At 40.8% G+C, this 19752-nt stretch overlaps 1 protein-coding gene across 2 annotated transcripts; it reads left to right on the top strand.

Moving 5' to 3' along the window:
• Positions 1-8513: 8513 nt before the first annotated feature.
• On the top strand, positions 8514-19316 carry PRELID3B (PRELI domain containing 3B). 2 transcript variants are annotated; one of them, XM_069871876.1, is made up of 6 exons: positions 8514-8642; positions 9469-9637; positions 10009-10098; positions 10692-10762; positions 11313-11415; positions 18140-19316. In XM_069871876.1, exons 1-6 carry the CDS (start codon positions 8611-8613, stop codon positions 18236-18238), a joined length of 564 nt encoding a protein of 187 aa, XP_069727977.1. In that variant the 5' UTR covers positions 8514-8610; the 3' UTR covers positions 18239-19316. The 2 variants fall into 2 exon arrangements, with proteins under 2 accessions (XP_069727977.1, XP_069727976.1); XM_069871875.1 differs by lacking the exon at positions 18140-19316 and adding an exon at positions 12095-14102.
• The last annotated feature ends 436 nt before the right edge of the window (positions 19317-19752 follow it).

The following is a 19752-nucleotide window of genomic DNA, read 5'->3' as shown; positions in this document are numbered from 1 at the left end:
AGACCATATACCATATTCTCAATATAGGCCTCAAAAAAAGTCAACAAAGAGATGAGGTAGGAATTGCTTTTTGAAGAAAGTCTTTTCTAAGTGAGCACAGAAGAGATTCAACATCTGAGGTTTGCCCAGCTCCTAATTCTGCAGACGTTTTTTCATGGGTTTGGTCCTCACAATTATTTAAGTAATCAGATGAATAATTCTTGAACTAAAACTAATATTCACCATCAGTTTTCTAAAGAAGAGCCTTTCTTCCAGGTAGCTGTAGTTAACTTTTGTTTAAAGCTGTGCAGATCCCTTGTATGTGTTCAGATGGTTTTGAAAGTACTCCTTTAATTTTAGGTGTATTAGCAAGGACGATGATATCTACGACGCACTGAAATGCACACTTATAAAGTAACAAACACTGATTTTGGAGTAACCAAATAAGTTTGAGTTGCTTCTGAGACTGGGTCATCTCCAAGTTCTGTGTTTAATGAAGCTTTGTAGAGGTTTTTTAATTAAAATCATAGTTTTACTTTGAGCTGTCCTTGCCTGCTGCTTTCATTGCAAATGTATCTGGCAGCACCAGAACCTGCTGGAGCCCATGTGCCCAGGGGAGTGTTCAGCTGCTCGGACAGTATTTGTTTGTTCTGTTCCTATGATACTCATACCACCGTACATTTGGGAGCCCCTTACATAAAAGATACATAGTATGCATGTCTTGATGAAAAAGAAAAGCTAGCTCCTATACTCTTCATCTTACCCTTTCATAGACCTTGATTTATAATAATTATTAATTTACGGTATTTTATGTATTTCAGAGCACCTCTGTATGGTCAGAATTTGTCACCAGTAGAAAGTGTATGTAAAACTGTTCTTATTTCTGAGTATGAAAACCATACATTGACACTAACCAAGAAGGTCAAACTCCAATTTCATCATCTTATTAGTCATGAACCTGCTGGAAAACCATGCATATCCTATTGATTTAGTGCCTCGTTCCCAAAAGGAGAAGGGCCATTTTCTGGTGCAGTTTTTGACTTTCAGCTGCTTCTCTGTGGATTGTCAGTTCCATCAAAACACCAGAATATCATCTCAGTTTAGAATAGGGAATTCCTGCTGTCAAGCAGGAGTCCCAGTTGAGAAGGTTGTGATTGAGCCTTAAATTGCTGTTACTATTAAAGGTCCAGGAATTGTAATCCCAGAGATGAGGTCTTGTGCTTTTGATTGCTGAGACTGGATCCTCCCCTCCGAAAGAGGTGGCAAATATAATCCCAGTACCAAGGAGAGTATAAATAGACTTAAATCCAGGATCCACCTGTTCTCTGGCCCACAAAACTTTGAACAAAAATTATTTAATGGCTTGCCTTCATCACAGTTCCGTGGTCAGCCACTTCCAGATGTGAGCTAGAGATGCCTCACAACTGATATATAATTGATTCGATAACTGTCTCAGTGATAGTTAAGAAGTCAGCACTGATGACTGAGTAGCCACCTTGATGCATTAGTTTGGGTATGAAGAATCCTCAGCTTCTATTTCCAGGCTGAAGTTTCTTTAAACCATGGCAAAAGACAGCTGAGTGCAACAAGATTTCTGGAACAAAGCTTTATATAACTTTTGGATACAGGAGCAAGGTTTGAAGACCATGAGTTATGTTTGTGATTTGACATGTAATATGTTATGACCAGTAGCTTTCATCACTAGTTCTTCAAGTTTTGGCATTAGAAAGTTGCATTCAACAAATGTTTGATAGCACACTGTGTTTTTATAAGAAATGTTGTCATCTTTAGAATCAAACAAGTATGAGATGTAGGGGAGAAGCATGATTATTTCCAAACAACACAAAATCATCAGCAATTTCAAAGTACTTTAAAATATGTGGGTTTGTCTTTAATTGTGTTGTTACTGTGCTTGCTCATGAGTTGTGGATAATAACATGTGATTATCATCTGCCTACTTGATCACATATGCATTTGTGATGCTTGCAGGAAAAAAAACATTATCTGGCTGGTGGCTGTCACATTATGCAGAGTTTCAGAGACTGTTTCCCAGACAACAGAATAGTCCTAGTGCATCCATGAACTGTACACCATCGTCTATATGCTCTTAAGTCACCTATCGGCAGCTGCTGCTCCCACTAATCCCACAGAAAAGATGGAGCTGTTTACATAGCCATAATCAAAACCCCTGAACCATTGAGCAATATAAAAAAAATAAAGAAAATGGCAAAATTCGTGGTTATAATAAGTCTGGCAGCACATACCTTCCTTCTTACAAATTTTGAGTCAGATTTTAAATTGAAACCAAATCATTCACTAGCCAAAAGCCATTTAAGGGCCACGTGCTGCCTTTTTAAGACCTCTGCTGCAACACAGAAATACAAGCGCTCCTGTTTCATATGGCACCTCATTCCATTGTGGCAATTTGACTGTGTTAACACAAAGCACTACAGATAGCAGGTGGAAGACCTAACCTTATGAGTAGCCAGGATGCTAACGATGAGGCGGTGAGGTGGTCAGCTGCGTGTGTGCTTGTGAATACATTTATTTGTTACATGTTGTATGTTGTCAGGTGAGGGAGAAAGCTGATAAGAAAAATAATCATTTGCGTTCAACTTGTATAAACAGTATTAGAGCCAAGTCATTGTAGACAGAGTTAGTATGTACAATCACAGTAGACGTATCACATGCTTGATAAGGAAGGTATGAGCTTGCCTGCTTTTTAGCAATGGATGAGGTCAGCCTCATCCTAAACAAAGTCAAACGTGATTTTAACTTTATAATTACAAAGAATAAAAAGACTGTATGAGAGAGGGGAAATAACTGCATTAATCAACTATGATTGCAAACTTAATCAATAAGATGCTCTGAATGCATTTTTTGCACGGATAATGTAAAAACCATTGACGCTGCTCATTCACTGAAATAATTTCAACTTTCTGCCTCATTAGATTTTCAAAAGGCTTTTTGAAGTACTGCTATGTTAGCAGTTACTCAAAAGTTCCCTCTTCCTAGGAGCTACATATGCACCACATACACTTTTACAGCTAGATATCTTAAACTATTTGTTTAAAATCTGTTGATTTTTAGGAATTTATTAGATATTTGTCACAGCAGTTCTTGTCACCTAAATTTGCATAAATAAACAGCTGCGAGTTCACTAAATGAATAATGAGGTAATTTTTACCTCTTCTAGGTTTCTTGATGCAAACTTACTAAGAGACAGTGAAGTCCTGTGATTTGTGTATGCAGCTCTGTGTAAAGCAGTGAGCAGAGCAAACGTGTTAGTGTGTAAAAATTGAGGAAAGAAAGTGCACGTGACTTACTTCTAAACTCAGCCTCTTCTGCAGGGCAGGTACCTGTCTGAAATGCAGCCAGTCTTTGTAGATGATAACAAGTTGACAGAGACATCTGCAGCCTTGTGAGAGAAGGATGTGCTGTTGTTTTCTTCATTTGCTTACAGAGGGATTCGTTGACTCTCAGCAAAACGTGACTAAACCACATTCACTGTAATTGTCCAGTGTTGAAGTACTTTATGTAACCTGGTTAAAAAATGTTTGATGAGTTAGTAATTTGTCTGCTTTATTGAGTAAGTGGAAACACTGGTATGGACGCCTCCTTCTCACAAACAAATCTCAAATGGCTTTCATATGTTATTTTAGAGCTTAGAAATAATTCTGGGACTCAGGCTGTTTTAAATATGTCTGAGAGGGAAATGGGCATCATTTTGAAACAGGAAAGAGGTTTGCAATAGTATTGTTAAGAAATTACATCCTTTTTTTTTTTTAGCTCCTTGTATCACCATGCTAGAGAACAGCAGCTTTTTTGACTACGGCCACTGTACAACAGTGTATGAAACATCTAAGCAGTACTAAAATACTACATACTACTCCAGGAAGAACCCTTCTTTGCAATCAATACTGGAAAATAATTTCTGAATCTGCATATAAATATGCGGGAAACAGTTAGTACCTCATTGGTTTTAGTCATAAAAAGGAAGAAAGTAGATCTCCCCTTTTTTATGATACAGGAAATAGAATACGGCAGCTGAGAATGAATAATTCTCATTTTACATACTGCCTTCTGTGTCATCTTTTTCCAAGAAAAAGACAAGAAAAGCTGTCTGAGACAAACTTCCATGTTGTGGTTTGCACTCACTGCATTTCATTTCTGCAATAAGACCTGTACAGGAGCAATAGTAGTAGAATAAAATTGTATTAGTCTGGATTAGATATTGCCCGGTGAGTAACTGACTTTTTCTGTTCTTTATTTCCATTCCATAGGTTTACATGTGACTTCAATTCCTGGCATAAAATAGTGGTTTGGAAACTTCCTGGCCAGGTAACCAGATGTTCTGAATCCTTAGAATCTCACAGGATTCCTGCTGCGTGTATGTCACTTGTCCTTGTGGTGAAGGCAAATGTTGAAGGTGAGCACACAAAGATGCAAGAAATTTGTTATTTACAAACATGTTGTCTGAAAACCTCTGGGTTTTTTCAGTCCTTTTGGGGAGGCACAGTCAGAAGCAATGGATTGGGGGATAGCCAGTTGCAGTCCCTTTGATCCTTTCACTGCAGAAGATGAATACAGATTACAAGCTTGTCAGAGGGGTAATGCTTCCCTGTGATGTAAAACGCTGAGATGCATATGTGCAGGGCCACTTAAGCTTTGCCTTCAGAAATTATGTAAACTGGTCTAAAGTCATGCTGTTGTCTAAAGTTTGTACGTTCCTGTCTCCTCCGTTTCTCTGCTGTGGAAGTCGTGCATATGAGCAGCCAGCACCAGCGGTAAACTGGTGCAGCACTAAGATCTTTTCTGTAAGTTGAAGTTTCTGCCAAGTTAACCAGACTTAAATTTTATTTGCGGATGGTTCCTTGCTTCGATGTTGAATTTTCATTAATATTTCTGAAGTACTGAAAAAGGGCCTGAATATATCTTTCCAATTTGTTTCCAGCAAGGAATTTCTGTCTAGATCACATCTTAACATGGAAACGGGGGAACAATATATTTGTGCTTAAAATTATGCCCTGGATTTAGGGGTGGGCAGCACTTTGAGAGTGGTTGTTGCTGGGATGCAGAATCAGGGTAGGGCTCTTGTTGTGTTTCGCGTGGCAGTGCCAAGTATGTGGATACTTCCAGGTGAGTTTGCTTGTAAGACTGCAAATACTGATCCTTTCACTCAGATGGAATAACTGGCTACAGGTCTTCAGGTGGAGACCCTCATAGAAATCTAGCCCCCTCTTGTGGTTTTCCCACACAGAAGGCATGAATCGATTCACCCATTTGTCTGAATAATTAACTGACCTCAGATGGCATCGGTTCCAGCCAGCTTAAAAAGCTCTGACGGAAATTAAGAAGTCAGATGTACAGAGCGTAGTTTGACAGTGCAGCTACCTTGATGAGACAGGGAGCTTTGAGACAGTATAGAGCTCAGTGGTCATGAATTTTGATAGGAATGGTTGGACTCGATGATCTGATGGGTCTTTTCCAACCTGGTGATTCTATGATTCTATGAATGCTGTTTGCTGCATTCCTGACCTTGTGTTTCTGACCAATGTTGTGTATTAGTGGCATTTCCCCATTAGTGTCTCCTTTTGATACTGATTAGAAATCTGGAAGGATCAAAATTACTTGAAGAAAACTTTTAAAGTATGAATAAAATCTAGAGGAGTTGGTACCATCCTACACTGACATATTGCTGTGCTTTCCTTCTGAAAAGAAGGGTGTTTGCTTATTAAAAGCAAAATTGGAGGTGGCCTTTTTATAAAGAGATGTAGAATGACTTGCAAGGCATTAAAAGCTGGCTCTGGAAGCACTGAAAAGAGAGTTTCACTATCCAACAAAGCTTTTTTAAGTACATACAGGAAAATACAGCCAAAAACTAACTGCCTGAGATACTGAATTAACTGCTGATAGTGAAAGAGTGTTTGTAGATGGGGTAGTCACTAAGAATTGTATAATGAAAGTCATTGAAGAGGTATGTCCGGAAAAGAAAACATCGGTAATGTCATTTTTCTGCCAGTACAACTGCCAGACTGACAAAGGGAGTGGGAACTTGTTTTTACAGCTCAAGAAAAGAGCAAGACCTGCAAATGGTTTTCATTAATACAGTGTGTGAATACCAATATTTCAAACACATCAAAACTTTTGATTTCAGATCAAGGACCTGGTACAGTATTATTGTAGTGTTTGCTGTATTTCAGAATATCAGGGGAAAAAAACACTACCAAATACATTTTTCTTAAGTGGAAGAAAAAGTAAACTTGGCTCTGTTTTAATCTGAAAACTGTGAAGTGTTGTGATACAGGGGAAGCAACCAGAGCTTCTATCCTGCCTACTGCAAAGAAATTCAGCAGTAAATATGAAACTCTCCACTGGATATGGCATCTGCAAATAAATTGATTTGGACCTTATGACTGCTTTCATACAAAATTCCAAGAGCAATTTCAAGTCTTCCTTGGTCATGTCAAGGAAATTGCTCTGCCAAAATCCGTATGAAGTATATATCACAAGGCCCATTTCATGCATCAGTTGCATCTAGCAGTCATAAGCAAACAGCCCATTAAAGGTACATACGAAATAAGTAATCTCACCACGGGCTTCCACAGATCTTTATATTCTTTTGCAGATGTCCATTATCATCCCTAGTGATCATCTTGGCAGTACCTGGGACTGGACAGGCTCAATTGAAAGGATGTTTACTTTGATTTCAATTATTAGACAGATACTGTCAACACATAGGGGGAAAGTTATCTGATTTTATGGTGTTCAATTCTTGGTCATAAAAATGGACACAGCATTCTCAAGGTGCAACATCACCAGGGTAAAGAATTCTAGCACTTAGGATGTGCAACTTTTTCCTCTGCAGTTACCAATGAACACTGCATTTTCCTAAAGTCTGGCTTTGTAATTTTATTATTCCTTTAACAGTCAGTTTTATAAGTAATTCAGCCTTTGATAACAGTCAAATACAGAAACTTACATGAACGAAAATCCTGTCAAAATTAACTGAAGTTTATACAAGCAAGAGTTGTTGCAACCTAGTTCCTAATTTGTACCATATGTTGGCATGCTTCCTTCTTGAAAGTGTCATTTTGCTTTGCTTCCAGTAGTTAATATTACTTTTACAGAAGAATCTGATGAGAAGCCATAGATAGGACAGCTAATGGATAGGAGACGGGTACGTGCTGAATGGCCAATGTGTGTGTTAAGGGTCACCACCTTCTACGTCTGAGAAGTTCTGAGACTTCTCAAAACACACAGCATTTTTAACAGCCTTTACAAAATTCTCTAGTTGCAGAAATCACTCAGTGCATATTAAGACTACAGTGGAATTAGAATGGACTTGCAGTCTTCCAGAAATAACTTAGTACACTACGATAGATCACTAGCACACTAACAATGTTTTGGAGTAGTCCCATGAGGTGGAAGAGTTAGAAACAATAAGATCAAGATGGGTCTTCCCAGCAGGAATTTGTTCTCTTAACAACTCTCACTTTAGTGTTTGCTACTGACTGAATCAGGTGGTTTATCGTTGAACAGTAACTTCTCTGTGTACTGGCTTCTACATTTGGTGTTCAGTGCAAACAAGAACACATGGGAATATTCACTGAATTGGTTCTTCCCTAGACAAACTAGGATTTCTGGCACTGCAGAAAGGTGAGAGAAATTTCACTATGTCAAGTAACCTGTTTCTGGGAAATTTCTCAGACTTTTCCAGAAAGGCCATTACTGTACAGTTGTGAGTATGTAACACTCACTCACTGGCTAAGAGTCCATGAAATGCTTTCCTGCTGTCTCCCTGACTGGAAGAATATACAATTTCTGCACTTTCAACATTGTCATCTTGAGAATTTTACAAGAAAACGCTTGAAGCTGTGCCACAAAACGCATGTGGTTTTGTTTGTCGTTATAACCGATTTCTTACTGCTTTAAATCACTTATGTTTTATTCCAAGGATGAGTAAGAGACGCAGCCCGGGACAGTCGGTTGGAGCCCGTCCATTCTGGAACAGCCGGCCTGTTACAGAAGGTGTTTCTCCCCAGGGCCGCGGCGCGGGGCTGTTTTGTAACGGCGGGTTATACAAGGCCTCGCCGGCGGCGCGCTTACAAAACGCGCTGGCTCCGGGCGGCCGGGAGCGGCCTGGGCGGGGCAGCGCCCTCCACCGCTCCCGCACCGCTTAAATAACGCCCCGGCCTGCGCGCCGGGACTGCGGGACCCCGGCGCCCTCTGCTGACCGGCAGCGCCCGGCCCCAGCGCTAACCGGCTCGGCCCACAGAGGCTACCGGTCCCGTTTTGGATCGCAGAAACGCCGTCGGAGGAAACGGCGGCTCGGTTGCCGGTCGCTCGGGGCCGCTGTGGCCCCCTCACCGACGGGGCCGCTCGGGACGAGGTAGCAGCGGCCGCAGCCACGCGCGAACCACCGCCCCGTGCGGACGGGCCGCCGCCCCCGGAAGCGGAAGCGCTCGGGCGCGGCGCACGTGACACCCCCCTCCCGCGCGACGCGGCGGCGTGACGTCATCGCGGCGCCGCCCGGCCATTGGAGGCGCCGGCGGGCCCGGAGCCGCCCGGCAGAGCCTGAACCGCCGGAGCCGCAGCGGCGAGCGGAGCGGCCCCAGCCAAGGCCCCAGCATGAGGATCTGGACCTCGGAGCACGTGTTCGAGTAAGCGCGGCGCCGCCGCCCTCCCCTGACCTTCACCGGAGCAGCCTTGGCCCGGGTCACCCCCTGGGCGGGCGGGGGCCGGGGAGGAGGGGGGTGGGGAGAGGAGGAAGGGGGGCCGGGGAGAGGGGGGAGGAGGAGAAGAAGAAGGAGGCATTGGGGGGCGAGGAGGAAGAGGAGAAGGAGGAGGAGAAGGCAGTCGGGGGTGAGGAAGAAGAGGAGGAGAAGGCAGTGGGGGCCGAGGAGAAGAAGGAAGAGGAGGTAGGAGGCAGGGGAGCCGAGGAGAAGAAGGAAGAGGAGGTAGGAGGCAGGGGAGCCGAGGAGGAGAAGGCAGTGAGGGCCGAGGAGAAGGAGGCGCGGGGTGCTAGGGCTGCGGCAGCCATACCTGCGGGGCGCAGGTCCTGCCTCACGGGGCAGCTTCATGCGGTCCCTGTCTCTGGGCACAGGGCTAAGCAAGCAGCCTGAGTGGCTTTGGGACTCCAGTGCTCCAACACCTCTCCTGGAAAATAGTCCAAAATAACTTGTTAGAGAAAAGTAATTCACTGTAGATTTACTGAAGAAATCACAGTCTTTCAGCATTACATCATGTCTTTATCAATTAGTAGCCAAAGGTGACTGGACTGAGGAGTCCTGATGAGTCAGGTGTACGGTATGTGAACTTGCCTGTACCAGTGTCCAGTCCACGAAACAGATGTCTTCCTTTAGGGAAGGATGTATTTAGGGTTGAGAATTGAAAACTGAACAGAATTGATGGTTGTGTTATGTTTTAATAGCAGTCCTGTTAAAAATGGTAGGTGACCAACTCTGTGTCCTGATTCTGTTTTGGCAGTCACCCCTGGGAAACAGTAACGACAGCTGCCATGCAGAAATACCCCAATCCCATGAACCCCAGTGTGGTTGGTGTTGACGTCCTGGACAGACACGTGGACCCCAGTGGGAAGCTGCACAGCCACAGGCTCCTCAGTACCGAATGGGGAATACCCTCCATTGTGAAATCTGTATGTATGGTATTGCGGAGCTTGGAAAGGATGACAGGAAGAAAGGGGAAGCTTGTGCACTAGGTGTTGTAATAGAAGTATATTGTTTCATAACTTTAATGGTTTTAAAGTACAAGCATTTCTGTGTCACGAAGGCTCAACAACAGTACACAGAGTGACTTCCTGGCAGCCAAAAATTGCTTAGATCTTAGATTGCTTCTGTCTTGAAAGTGAGATCTACCTCAGCTGAAAAAGATTAACTTAAAATAAAACTAAATTCTGTTGTTTCAGCGTCTGTTCAATACAATAGCCACTCCTTATGCTTTTAACAACATAGAAACGTTGTGGTTGGTTTGCATAATTAATCCCATATATGTTTGCCTGTCTTCTAGCTCATTGGCGCATGCCGAACAAAGACATATGTTCAGGAGCACTCCGTTGTTGACCCAGTGAAAAAAACAATGGAGCTTAAATCCTGTAATGTAAGTAGCTGTGTCTGTGCAATTGAAATAGATTACAGGTTATAATACCGTTTGAACTTGAAAAAGAAAATCTTGAAAATTACCTGAAAATTGCATTAGAACAATACAAGTTAAATGTTTAAGTGATGTGTTTATAGTTGACCAGCTCTGTTTTTCAGAAAGGAGCTACTAGGCTTTTGAAACTTGCCAGGACTGAAGCATCAGAACACTGATGAGCAAGACAGAAGTAGTTTAGGGGCAGCGGGGTTCTGAAGAAAAAACATTTTTCAAAGCCATATGGTATACTCTGTCACAGTTTCCTAATCACGTAATGTTTTGCTCTTTGTACTATTCTATCTGTCTTATCTCACTGTTGAAATGTTCTTATTAATATGGGAGCATATATTGATAAGTGATGCAAAAGAAGTAAGGAAAGTGAACTAGATCTGCAAATGCTGAACTTGGAGATTTCTCTGCCTTGTTTTACAAGCTGAATACTTGCAGGAAAAGCATAATGTTTAAATCGGATTTAAGCATTAGTTTTCAATGTAGTTTTATTTACTGCACTCCTTTAATGTTTTTATCAAGGGGTAATTTTGTCTGGTATTCAACAGATTTCATTTACAAACCTAGTATCGGTAGATGAGAGGCTTGTCTACAAACCACACCCTCATGAACCGGACAAGTGAGTACTTCTTATTTCTGAGATTGCCCCAGAGTAGTACAGGCTGGCTTCGAAAATTTCCATGGTTCTCTTTCAATAGAAGCTGAGGTTTGCATCACCTCTGTTATGGCAACTTGTTTCAAAAAGGATTAAGTGAACTGTCATTTTCTGTAGTGACACTGCTCCTGCAGAGCACCCCTGGGAAACGTAGTGTCATGCTACAATGGAGTCCTATTCAAATGGGCTTTTCCAGGACTTGTGCTGTGTCCCATCTGTAGGTGCACCTGCAGCCCAAATCTGCTGGTTCCACCCTTAACTTCCCCTGCTAAAGAGGGAAATAGTTGAGTGTCACAATGGGAGATTTGGACTTTGTGGGGTCTCTTGGTTTTATTTTGTGAGTAGAAGCATAAAGCAGCTAGGCACCGTGGAAGTGGGTTCTATTCATGGGGCAAGAATTTCTGTCAGCGAAGCTGATGAGGGAATGTACTTGCTGGGGTGGAGTGAGTTCCTTTCAGCAATGCATTCCTTTTTAAACTACTCGGGATAATTCAGTACCTGCTCTCTGTTTCAGAACCATATTGACACAAGAAGCGATAATATCTGTAAAAGGTGTCAGTCTCAGCAGTTACCTAGAAGGGCTAATGGCGAACACAATTTCATCCAATGCTAATAAAGTAAGTATGACTTGTGTTAAATGTGTTATCACTGGCTAAATGACAAAGGGAATAAAAATTCGTTTTACTTTTTGGCTTTGTCAGCAGTCTTGGGAAGAGTCCAAGTAGTTTTACTGCTTTTACTGTAGAGACTGAATGCTCAGCTTGCTGAGCATCCTCTTTTTCTTATGAGTGGAGATAATAATTTATTATTGGTAAACCTCTGTGAATCTTCACTAGAAAAGCATCTCCACTCAGTTAGGAGTCTGGTGCTGCCACTCTTTTGCTGCCCTTTTAATGCCATGTAGTAGGTTTTGCTATTGAAAAAGGATATGTATCCAGACAGATCTGAAGTAGTTATGTGGGAGTAATGAAGTGGTGTTTTAGTTGAGAATCTGTCCTCTGGGAATCCAAATATGTCTTGAGTTCAGCCTCAAAAATGATAGAGCAATTTGGATAAAAATCCTTTTTTAGTGTAAGCAGTGCTGACATAAGGAATTCTTTCATTAAATCTAATGCAGTACATGTTCCTGTGGTACTCTGGTTACTGAAGAAAAAAATACCAGACAGGCATGTATTTCTGTACCTTTTCTTCTTTTTTTGAACTATTCTATCTTTAGTCATTTTCAGTAAGATGGGGTGTAGCCTGTTTACTTATTTACTAAGGTTTATATGCTGATAAACTTTTCTTCAACTGTAGGGCCGTGAAGCATTGGAATGGGTAATTAATAGACTGAATGCTGAAATTGAAGAGTTTGCGGCTTCAGCAAGAGGAACCATGAGGAATTCAATGGCAGCAGCAGCATTTGTAGAGAAATGATAGTAAATTTGTCTGTATTACTAACAAAGTTTAACAATCTGAAGCTTCTCTCCAAACCTAAACACAAGTATCCTTTGTTTTCTAAAGGCATACCTGTGTATTAGGCATGTTTCAAAATTATTTTTGAGGAAAGCTGAGCTCTTACTAATGAGGCTGATGCACAAAGCCTAGTTAATATATTGGTTCAACAGGACCGAATTCAGTAACGGATGAAGAAATAATTCTCAAGTATAGTTCCTGTATTTATATGAACACTAACTTATAATGTTCAGGTATGAAATCCCCTCATTTAGCAATGAGGCTGCATTTGGTAAAGGAGACTGGCATGTTAGGTTAACTTCCATGGATTTTTTTATTTTTGTGTGACTTACGGACTACCTCTCTTTTGGGACCAAGCCCAAAATTAAGCAGAATGGTTTGTTCCAGCATTGTTCTGTTTATTAATTTTTGATAGTTGTGCGATACAACTTGGTTTAATAGAAAGTTTATTACTTGAAGTTTGAGATACAATAGAATGTACAAAATACTTTTTGATAAGCTTTTTAACTTGTTTGGTTGAGCTAGCATGGTACTCAAATTGTTTCTCAGTCAATACAGGTAAAACATACAAAGCGTCTCTAATGTACCAAGACCTAAATTCTGTTCCTAAATGTGACATTGATGAGCTGGGCATGCAGTAACTTAGAATTCTATCTTAAACTTCTAGAATAAGTATCTCCATTTCTAAAAGCCGATTAAATAAAGGGGTACGATAAGCATAGAGCAGCAATACACTCATTAACTTGATCATTCTCCCAAAATAACATGTTACATCAACTGAATATTGCTTTGTCCTTTAATTTAAACATAGTGTTCTAAGTCCAGAAGTCCCTTTACCTTTTCCAACTAATTTGCTCATAATAAAAGGCTTTTTAAATGAACCCCTTGAGAATTAAAGGCTTTCTACAGTTTGTGTTTATTTCTTGGTACTCGCTGTAGATTCTTGGTACTGTCACCAGTCATTAGCTGCAGGAACTTAAAGGTCAGACCTTGACTCACGTAGAATACCAGGCTGCTGGTAGCCCTGTTGGCCTCAGCCGGGCTGTCTCTCCCACGGGGCTCCTTCAGTGTGAAGGGAAAATGGAAAGACACAGCCCTGAATTAGCTAATGCTTGTTATTTTTCTGAGGCTTTTCCTGGAATTTTGATTCTTTCAAGTAATTTCAAGACTTTCTATTAGCCTTTAAGAACTGTAATGTCACCTGTCCCAGCACATTTTACGTTGCATGCCATGTCTGTTCTATCAGAATTGCCTATTGAATAGTGTCTGCTATACAGAGAACCAGAGCTTATTTTAAATGGTAAATACATGGGAACACAATCTTATGTAAGATTTGTGTAGGGGTGGGAAGCAGGGGTGTATATATATTAACTTCTAAAAATTTAACTATTCTAAATATTTTTCTAAAAAGAAATGGTTTGAGACTACCTTAATAACTTGAAATCACTTATATTTGCCACGCTTTTACAGGACATTATGACAACCAAAATAGCATTTCAATTTTAAAAGTGTATGAAAAACTTTTGCAAAACCGTCCCATCATTTCTGATAAAAATGCAATGCTTGAAACCTGTCTTCAGTATTAGTTCACTCATCAGCATCACTTGGCATTTTAAAGTCAATTTTTTCTTTTCCTATTTTTTTCTGCATTAAGGACAGCGTAGTAGGAACTCACAGTTTGACCTTGCACTGGAAAAAAAACTTACAGTTTAAATTTTGCAAGCTTTCAACACCTTTTTGATAGATAGTGAATTTCTTTGTTCTGTTTTATTTATATGCTTGCATTCTTATTCTGTCAGGGAGTATGACTTTCTGTACATGGCGCTTTTTAAATAAAATTTTATCTGAGTTCTGTCTCGTTCCTGAAACTTTGTCATCCATTTGAGTTTTTAACTGCTGGGCGAGTAACCTAAAATGAGGAGGGGAAAGGAGTTTATATATCCTTTCATTGAAATGCATATCCAAAAATCCACATTTACAGCTGCTGTGGCCTTTTTTTGCTTCTTAATAACTGCTTTTCTGCAAATCTGACACACAAATGGAGAAGAGGAGGCTGAGGGGAGACCTCATTGCTCTCTACAACTACCTGAAAGGAGGTTGTAGAGAGGAGGGAGCTGGGCTCTTCTCCCAAGTGACAGGGGACAGGACGAGAGGGAATGGCCTCAAGCTCCACCAGGGGAGGTTCAGGCTGGACATAAGGAAAAAATTCTTCACAGAAAGGGTCATTGGTCCCTGGCAGAGGCTGCCCAGGGAGGGGGTTGAGTCACCTTCCCTGGAGGGGTTTAAAGGACGGGTGGACGGGGTGCTGAGGGACATGGGTTAGTGTTTGATAGGAATGGTTGGACTCGATGATCCGGTGGGTCTCTTCCAACCTGGTGATTCTATGATTCTAAATAGATCTGTGGAAAGATTTTCAATGCACTTGGACTGAGAGTTGTATGTGATAGTTATCTGTTAAGGAATGTGTTATCTGCAGGTGGTATCTAATGCTTACTGTCATTAACAGCAGAAAGAACAAAATTTTGGAGTCTGTACGGTCATGTAACAGCCCACTTAGCCCCAGTTCTCACAACAGGACGCTGCACCTAAAGTAGCTCTGCTTGAAGGGGAGCGGAGGCTGCCTGTGCAGCAATCCCTGCGCTGTCTTAACTGCAGAAGGAAGCAGGCACCTGCCCTGTGCTCAGCATGTGCAAATAATTAGATGATTTCTTCACCAGCCACTTGAGCAAGTCCCGTGTTCCCTGTGTCTCAGCTTCATAGTGCAAAGTGCACCGCAGGGCTGTGTCACGGCTGGCCCTGCCAGTAAAAGTCACCCAAATAACCTTGCTGAGAAATAGAACAGAAGTGAGTAAGCTTTAGATGCAGAGCTTAATGGCCTGGATAACATTTAAGATAGCACTGTTAAAATCCTTATTTACTTGTACGATAGCTGCTTGGGTTCATCTAGGTTTAAACTCATTTACATATAGTATCTGCAACAAAATTAGGTATGTTGTGAAATTGGGAGTAAGGAAGCTTCTATCAGAACCAGAGTGGAATTTACTTATATTTTATAGTCATGTCATATTCTAAATTACCTACCTGCAGTACTAGAAGCATTTAACTTTCTTAACTGGATGCTCCCCACAGTTTTATTTTCTCTATTTATTATTTCCAATTTTGAAGGATATTCAGTAAGCTACACAATTTCCTTGCTTTTCCTGTGAAAGCCTAGCACAAGCAGAAGCAGGGTGCTACCACACAGATGATGTCATTTCCCTATCTGCAAAGTGAGATGCAATAATGGCCCTTATTTACCTAGGATCCTAATTTTCTCGTGTCGTTCAAAGAAGCGTAAGCACCTCTGAGACTTCAAAATGTCTGAAAAGAGGCTCCAACCACTGATGTCACCTGGGTGTTATTACAACATCAATTCAATATTATGAACTGTGGACAGAATGTTTTACATTATCATACTATTTTATCATAACATTTAAAAAGTAACATAGCTAACAAAATTTGTACCTGAATTCTGCTCTGCAGATCCTGGGTCCCTCCAGGAACTATTTATGTCAGATTTTGTAGAATGGACAGCTGAGAACTTGGATGACATTGCAAAATTATTTTTACTTGGAATCCAGGTGTGCAAAAGTGAAAAATCAATGTCTTCATCTGTTTCATCAACTAACCTTCAAAACATTCTCCTGTAATAGGAAAAAGCACAGAACTGCAACTTTAAGATCAGAGCTGATTTCAGAGTATGTTTTCTGCTGGTTCCCCGTGCAGAGTGCTGTACTTAAACAAGAAGAGATTAAATAGGAGATGACCCGTATTGTCATCAGCATGGCGTGACTTCCATTCGCTGGGGAACAGATTAGGGTCACCGGCAGAGAGAACAGCAGAGCTTTACCAGCACAGCCCAGTATGGCTTACACAGGCAAAGAAAGGAGATAAATCCACAGCTATCAAAGGTAGGAAGCATTATAACCGACCTGTACATTTTATACAGTAGTGGCCATAATTCTGTGTTTCTTGACTGTGTTCTTTCCTAGGAAAATGTGCAATAACTTTGCCATTTTAGATTAAGGTAGAAGGAACACATTGAAGGGATGACGGAATTTACAGTCTGTTGGAAATTATGTTGGCACTGGCTTTTTATTGTATTCTAGTTTGCCTTTTACATAATAATTTGCTTTCCCCTGAACAATGCACTTGAGAATCTTTTCAGAAAGATAAAGTCAGTCATAAAAATGATAGTGTTGTTAGATAGCAAGGAGGTTTTTTAAGGGATTTTTTTTAATTAAGAATATAGGTTGGCAAGAAAAGTTGTAATTGCATCACAAATTATGCATCTTAAGAATAATTAATTTATTTTGCCTTTCATCTATAGACATTGTACTCTTGATAGAATTACAATCATGTTGCATGAGCTCTAAAATTACAGATGCATTATGACTAAATACTAAGCGTATTCGAGAACTACTTTTAGGTCTCATCATTGGTACATAAGCAGCTTTTTTTCATTCTGGTCAAAGTTTTGTGTTGTGCTTAATACCCACAATTTTAATATTTGCATAGTAGACATCCTTTCTGTCAACTCCAGTCCATGTTCAGCAGACACCTGCTTCTGTTAAGAGCTGACCTCAGTGGGAGTTCCACCCATGGTGATTATGTTAAATCCATTATACACGCATCTGGCCATCAGTTGTGTAATAACATGATAGAAGCTTGGGGGTATTCACCTGGCTGCAGCCTCCTGTATGTGTGCATCTCTCACGTTCTTGGACTGTAAAATACTTTAGTGATGACTCTCCAAAAGGCTTTATGTGCATTCCTGTGCCTATATATGGAAAGAAAAGAGCTCATTTGCAGCACAGGCTTGAGACGAGAGAAGGCAGCTGTGGATCAGCCTCTTGATCTACTCTTACTATAATTAGATGCACCTTTATGAACTGAAATATAAGCTGTTCTGTTCCCTTTTTAGTTAGATGCCTGCCTTCTATCAGAACTTCTCTGTAGGATATTTTTATCGAACAATTCAAACTAATCACAAATTAAAAATTACAGTTATACAGCACAGGTTTTACATCCAGAGGTACAAAATAAAAGTAAGTAAATAAGTTTTTACCTGAAAGTTTTTACCTGAAAAACAAGTAGAACTTAAATGTGTATCTCCTAGTCACAGATCAGTTTAGCATACTGCTATTTTCCAAATGTAAATCCTGCACATGCTGCAGAGAGAGATACTGTTTTCCTTGCTGATTTTTGTTAAGCAGGAAGATCCACACTTTATAGGTAGATGTTATGACTCAAAAGGAAATAATCCCTCATACCTTTAGAGTCAAAGCCCCGGTCTGATTTGTTGTCTTTTACACCTGTGTATTTTTAAAAATCTCTCCTCATAACCAGTAAGCAGCCCAGTATCTGATAACTCTATGGTCTCTGGAAAAGAAGAACAAAACCATTTTAATTTTCATTTTGTTACGTAACTATTATTTTATTCCAGGCCTTCAGGGCAGGGAGATGGCATTTGGCAGGAGGGTATTCTTTGTTAGGCTATCATAGATGCTAAAATCTGGTTGAACAAGGAGAGACATGCCAGGACAGAAGAATGTCTGCTAATGTACGTATTATCCCTTACTCATCTTTCTGTTCTGGTCCTCTGGGAAGACGCGATATTCTAAATAAGTTTGTGAGCACCTATTACTACAGTTTTTATGCACCAAAAGAAAAAGAAACTTCTAAGAGATATAAAGACTAAAACTGAATGCTTAGTTGTTTTCAGAAGTAATATTATTTGGGTTCAATATGTCTTTCTGTTTTGTTTTGGCATGTTATTAGAGAACTTTAGTTTAAAATACTTCTGATTTAACACCGGTCATGTTGTGGATTTACTTGGTTTTTCAGTGTCATCTGTTCAATCTACCTGGACCTACTTGGTCTCACTTTTTTGGCCTCCCTGGACCCCTCCAGTGTCAAGACTTCAGCCTCCTTGGAACTCTTTAAAATCCCCTTTTCAGACTCTTTGGATTTATCCAGTCTGAGCTCTTCATCCTCTGTGGACTTCTCCAGTCTCACTTCGTCGTCTTCTCTGGACCTCTCAAGTCTTGCATCTTCAGCCTCTTCAGACTTCTCCAGTACCTCCTCTTCACTCTCCTTAGAGCTCTCCAGTCTCACCTCTTCAGATTCCTGGGAGCGCTCCAGTTTCACCTCTTCAATTTCACTGGACCTATCAAGTCTCACTTCATCAGGCTCCCTGGATCTCTCTGGCGACAGTTCTTCAATCTCCTTAGAGCTCTCAAGTCTCGGCTCAACACCCTCCCCAGATTTCTCCAGTCCTGCCTCTTCACCCTCTCTAGACCTCTCCAGTCTCACTTCCTCATCCTCCCTAGATGTTTCCAGTCACACGTCCTCAGCTTCCTTAGACTTTTCCTGTACAATTCCTCCATCCTCACTAGGTGACTCAGAGCAGACCTCCTCAACCTCTTCAGAATCACTAGATCTCACAGATTTTAACTATCTCATGTTTCAGGGCTCCTCTGAATTATCCTCATCGACCTCTGAGGATGTTTCTAATTTCATCTCTACACGTTTTCCAGATGTCTCCAATCTCACCTTTCAGGAGGCTTCTTCTCTCACTTCCTTGGTTTCTTTGGACATTTCTAATCTCACATCTTTAGTTCCCGCAGACCTCTCCACTCTCACATTTTTGGATGTTGCTAACCGTACTGCTTCAGCTTCTCTCGATCTCTGCATCTAACTCTCTTAACACCCTTAACTCCCTCTCTCTGCACCATCTCTGTATCTTTCTAAACTTTTCTCCTCTATGTGCTGTTCCTAAGTTCTGTCTCTGAAAGTTCTCAATATATCCTAGCATCTAAACAGAACCAGGCATGAAAACAGGTCATACAAATCTATAACGGTGCCTTGTTTACAGTTACATAAACATCAATATATATTCTTGAGTTTTTACAGAGCATAATTTGTCACTAATCTAATTACCATTCTGTCTCAGTGTGGTACCTCTCCCAGAGGTTTAACTTCCTAAATTCATTCTGAATTTTTCATTTATCAGGATCAACAAAGAGTAAACAGAGCTAGATGTACAAATAATTGCATCCAAGTTTTACATTTCCCTTACAGATTTAAATCTTGAGTGTATTGGTCAGAATTGCAGGCAGAGGCATTGCACATGGAGGTACAGAGAGAGAAGATGTGGTGGGAAAAGAAAATTGAGGGAAAAAACCAGCAGGTAAGAGACAGGGTGTAGGGAGAGGAATCAGAGAAGATGTGGGTGGGAAAAGAGGGGCACGAAGCCAGAAGAAACATGTCCAACTCTGCTAGCATCACTTTTTTTCTGCTAAGCCATATTTGTGGCCTGGGCTGCCCATGAGGCTTAAAATAACCTTATTGGTAATTATTTACTGATCAAATCATCAGATGTTACCAGTAAAATAGCATTTGCATATGACAGCCCTTTATCAACATATGTAAGTAGTGCAGTTAATAGTGTTGCATAT

This window comes from Phaenicophaeus curvirostris, chromosome 18 (genome assembly GCF_032191515.1).
Source record: "Phaenicophaeus curvirostris isolate KB17595 chromosome 18, BPBGC_Pcur_1.0, whole genome shotgun sequence".
In the NCBI taxonomy this organism is placed as follows: Eukaryota; Metazoa; Chordata; class Aves; order Cuculiformes; family Cuculidae; genus Phaenicophaeus; species Phaenicophaeus curvirostris.
Note: the sequence above shows the minus strand (reverse complement) of the source record. Positions and strands in the feature narration are given on the sequence as shown.